Below are 4972 nucleotides of genomic sequence, written 5' to 3'. Positions count from 1 at the left end.
CAATTAGAAACACACAGATGAGCCGGTAGAGTTTTAGAACAGAGTTTTACGGACAGATGAGACAAATATTAACCTTTATGAAAGTGGGAAAGCAAAAGTGTGGAGAAAAAAAAGAAACTGCAAATTGGATTTAAAAACTGGATTTACAACTAAATATTAGCTTTTACACTTTTACATTTGCTTTAAGTAAAACCGTCCCAATACTTATGCTCACATTAGGCAGAGGGATGAAACTCTAAAAGTGCTGTACTTCTTAGTTAGCAAAACATTTTGTGTTGAAACAGCCAATAATAAAATGTGACATTCCGTACTTCTACCTCATATTAATCTTTTAATCATATTTATAGATGTCTTGATACCACAGCTAACAGAGCAATTTTGTCTTTACTGTTCCAATACTTATGGAGGGCACTGTATATTCTATAGCACTACTATAACAAGGTAATATTTAAATGTTTATTCAATTCTAATATATTAGAATATAATAAAACACAAATCTGCATTTAATTTGTTTAATCCCTCCATACCTCAAGTAAGCTAAGGTTTGGGTTAATCAACCGAGAGTTCAGGTTATATGTGACGGTCTGTTAACCTTGCTTTCTGGAATACCCCCCAGAGATGTCAAGAGGGAGGATAAGTTATTTTGATTAAATATTATGAGGGCACATTTATTAAAAATAAATAAAAGTACTTATAATTTATAATAAATACTGCAATATTTAAAGTTAAAAGTAAGAATTGTCAGTTTTGATTTCATGGTGGTGACTGCTAAATGTATATCTAAAAATAAAAATACTGCACAAGTATGTGTACAAACAAAATGAGAACACAATCACTTTGATACATATTGGGATTTTATTTATGATACACAACCTTAAGAGGAAGCAATCTTCCAAATCATTCAGAGGTAAAAGGTGGACAAATGATAAATACAGACTTATCTGTTTATTGGATGATTTATTAGAAGGGGTGGGCCTGGTCCAACAGATCAACATGTACAGAACAATTTATTTCTTCCAAGCATTGTTTTCATAGTCCCATTTGGCTGAAAAGCCCTCAACAGGGTTGATCCTCATATCCAACATCCTCTGGACCTCCTTCTGCTTGTATTCAGGGTCAAAGGTATGTGGGACATCTCCATAAACTAAACAGAAGACAAAAGGTCATACAATCATTTGACATTTCCACCTTCAATAACTATGCAAGTGTGGTACTGGATGAGATGATCAGCAATACTTTTTATGAGGCATGATAAAGTCAATCAAAAACTTACCATACTTCCTCTGCCACAGCACAACAAGGCCAGTGAAGCCAATGAAAAAGAAAATTCCTGCAACTACTGATTTCCACTCTCCTGTTCCTTTATCCATTTCAGCGAAGCTCTCTTTGAAGCTGATACGATACACTGAAATAAAAATTTAAGGTAATTAACATATTAAAGTAGAAACTACAGATAAGAATCAACAGATAAGTCTCCAACAATACTTGTATCACATACATGCAATCTTTTCCTCTTTGGACAGCGCAGCCCAGGATCCCTTCTCTTTTTCCTTCAGAGACTTCTGCTCAGGACTCAGCTGCTGCACAAACTTGATGTCAGGAAGGGGGCTCTCCCGACGGTCAAAGTATGCTGGGAGTGTGTAGTCCTCAACCTTGGCAACTCCTGAGAGGAAAATTAGAACAATCACAATTCATACAAAGCATTCTATTAGTCATGCCTTTGTTGGTAAACACTCACAAATATATATATTTACACATTTATATACACATTATTTTATATATATATATATATATATATATATATATATATATATATATATATATATATAAAATGTTTATTTCACGCTGTAACTGGTATTAAAGCGGAGGAGAGGATGTTCACATGCGCTCCGTGCTGCCGCTTCTCTTTAACTGAGGCGCTAAAGCGATCGGTCACGCCACATTAAACAGCTCCAAAAAAAAAAAACCGGTATTTTTGAATCTCATAATAAGATGGACGTCTTTTGAAATCAGACTTCATTTCATTTCAAAAGTAAAGCACAAAGTTTATTGCGATTTATTGGATGGGTGGCACGCTACATGTTCTGTTCATTCATCAACTGAAAACAGAGTAGACTAATCGATTCTTGGGATTTAGGAATCGATATCTGTTCGTAAAAATGAGAATTGATTAAAATCGAGAAATCAACATTTTTTTTTACCCAGCCCTAATTTTTTTTTTTTTATATATATACACACATACACACACACACACACACACTATATTGACAGAAGTTTTGGGACGCATGCCTTTACGTGCACATTAACTTTAATGACATCTCATTCTTAATCTGTAGGGTTTATTATGGTGTTGGGTCCACCATTTGCAGCTATAACAGCTTCAACTCTTCTGAGAAGGCTTTCCACAAGATTTAGGAGTGTGTTTATGGGAATTTTTGACCATTCTTCTAAAAGCGCATTTGTGAGGTCAGGCAGTGATGTTGGCGAGAAGGCCTGGCTCGCAGTCTCTGCTCTAATTCATAAGGTGTGCTATCGGGTTGAGGTCAGGACTCTGTTCAGGCCAGTCAAGTTCCTCCACACCAAACTCGCTCATCCATGTCTTTATGGACCTTGCTTTGTGCACTGGTGCACAGTCATGTTGGAACAGGAAGGGGCCATCCCCAAACTGTTCCCACAAAGTTGAGAGCATGAAATTGTCCAAAATGTCTTGGTAGGCTGAAGCATTACGTGTTCCTTTCACTGGAACTGGGGCCAAGCTTGAAAAACAACCCCACACCATAATCCCCCCCCCCAACCAAACTTTACACTTGTTTTTTCATCACTCCAGAGAACACATCTCCACTGCTCTAGAGTCCAGTGGCGGCGTGCTTTACACCACTGCATCCGACACTTTGCATTGCACTTGGTGATGTAGGCTTGGATGCAGCTGCTCGGCCATGGAAACCCATTCCATGAAGCTCTCTATGCACTGTTCTTGAGCTAATCTGAAGGCCACACAAAGTTTGGAGGTCTGTAGCTATTGACTCTGCAGAAAGTTGCCGACTTCTACGCACTGTGCACATCAGCATGCACTGACCCCACTCTGTGATTTTACGTGGCCTACCACTTCATGGCCACTTATTGCACAGGTGGCAACCTATCACAGTACCACGCTTGAACTCACTGAGCTCCTGAGAGCGACCCAATATTTCACAAATGTTTGTAGAAACAGTCTGCATGCCTAGGTGCTTGATTTTATACACCTGTGGCCATGGAAGTGATTGGAACACCTGAATTCAATGATTTGGAGGGGTGTCCCAGTACTTTTGAGATATATATATATATATATATATATATTATATACACTCACACACACACACATACACACATATATTTCTCTTTTTACCAAATGAGGCAAGGGGAACTGTTTGCATGCAACCTTACCATGTCCACCCCGAAGGCAGATGGAAGTGGATAAGGCCCGTTTACCAACAAGACGAAATACTCTGGTTGCCAACATTCTGCGTGAGAGCAAGACAAAGGCACAAACAATTAATGAGAAACTACTATTCTTCTGTTTCTAGAAAATTACAACTAAAAATAAATAACCATTAAATAACGTCTTTAAAAATTAAACAAATTTATATTAAAAAAAAAAAGAAAAAAAAAAAAAGATACCAGTAAAATTACAAAACATGGAATTTTACAAAATAACATTAAAAATTACGTGATAAGCCCTTCATTAATTAAAAAAAATGCCGGTCAATATTATGCATTAAGTATCTCCTAGAACCACATAAACAACGGTATATGAATATGCTAACTATTCAAGTACTATTTTACCTTCGCTTTACCATGATATCATTTATTGATATACCTTAAAAAGTCAGCACATACTAAAGAACCCGATTCATCATGACACCGGCTAACATTACAAGGTCATATCTTTATTAGAAGTTGTTAAGCAAAAAAATCCCATAACATTTAACGCTATAATAAACATAATAAATCGACGAACACCGTGGCTTTGTATTCTAAAGTCTATTTTAATCTCTTTTAACACCGTGCTTGATAGATTAGGACACATATACCGGTCTACTGCTAATGCTAAAATACAGCATCAGTCACCATCCGCAGCAGCCTCAATGTCACTAACACAATTTCAAACATTACTCAATCGCACACTCGACACACAAATCAAAATAAACAACGCTTTTTTTTTTTAATCAGACAATAAAAAAAAAACACACGGCTATCAAGATAAATTCGCAAACGTTAAAATAAATTTGTCTCACAGACCTAGCGCCTCCGTCCGTCGCTCGCCCAGGGAAGGATAAAGGAAGTGAGTGACGCGAACAGGAAATAGATGGGCAGAGCATTATGGCCAACCCAAGAGGCGACACTCTGATACTTTTTGGGCAACAGCCACTAGATGGCGCTCCGGTAGCGCGGCCGCCATTATGGGGTGAAAATACTAACTGGACCATAGAATCCTTCACATCTTACGCACCCAAAATCGGCGAATTTCACTGCCAAATCAGAAGCGCAAAAGAACATTTTTCAAATGAAATCATCAGTAAATTTTATGGCACCTACAGTAAATGTTGTAGGCCTATTGTCTTATATATGTTTTATTTTAGCCTACCAGTTGTGGAATCCAACCATTCAACCATATGAGGTAACGTAGTTTGCCTACTTTATTGAGTATTTCCATTTTATGCAACGTTACACATTTATTAATAGTAAATTAATAATTAATAAATTTAAGATCATCATGTTTGCAGCGAACAATATATTTCAGAGTGGAGTAATAGTAGTATCACTCCACTAGGTCTGAATTCAAATAGCCTATATTGTACGTTTTAATGGATCACGCTACAAACATAACGATCTTATAATACATGATGCATTGCTGTGTCCGTTATCACATAATTCCCACTTTTGGTTTAACGGACTTTAGACAACACTGCAAAATCAAGCTGTTATATTCATA

The 4972-nt window shown here is 37.0% G+C and overlaps 1 protein-coding gene across 1 annotated transcript; it reads right to left on the bottom strand.

The window, feature by feature from the left end:
• Positions 1 to 836: 836 nt before the first annotated feature.
• LOC127500118 (cytochrome c oxidase subunit 4 isoform 1, mitochondrial) lies at positions 837 to 4368 on the bottom strand. Its single transcript, XM_051871054.1, has 5 exons — positions 4279 to 4368; positions 3424 to 3500; positions 1499 to 1663; positions 1274 to 1405; positions 837 to 1144 (listed from the first exon to the last, which is right to left on the bottom strand). The coding sequence occupies exons 1-5, from the start codon at positions 4356 to 4358 to the stop codon at positions 1008 to 1010; spliced, it is 591 nt and encodes a 196-aa protein (XP_051727014.1). The 5' UTR covers positions 4359 to 4368; the 3' UTR covers positions 837 to 1007.
• Between the last annotated feature and the right edge of the window lie 604 nt (positions 4369 to 4972).

The sequence above is a fragment of the Ctenopharyngodon idella genome, chromosome 18 (assembly GCF_019924925.1).
Source record: "Ctenopharyngodon idella isolate HZGC_01 chromosome 18, HZGC01, whole genome shotgun sequence".
Classification (NCBI taxonomy): Eukaryota; Metazoa; Chordata; class Actinopteri; order Cypriniformes; family Xenocyprididae; genus Ctenopharyngodon; species Ctenopharyngodon idella.
This window is presented reverse-complemented; position numbering and strand designations above follow the sequence as displayed.

Excerpts from the sequence above, each read along its gene's own strand:
- LOC127500118 (XM_051871054.1), bottom strand. The coding sequence starts at position 4,358 with ATGCTCTGCCCATCTATTTCCTGTTCGCGTCACTCACTTCCTTTATCC. Across the intron at positions 3,501-4,278 it reads GCGACGGACGGAGGCGCTAG|AATGTTGGCAACCAGAGTAT; the intron begins GTCTGTGAGACA and ends GCTCTCACGCAG. Across the intron at positions 1,145-1,273 it reads GCTGTGGCAGAGGAAGTATG|TTTATGGAGATGTCCCACAT; the intron begins GTAAGTTTTTGA and ends TCTTCTGTTTAG.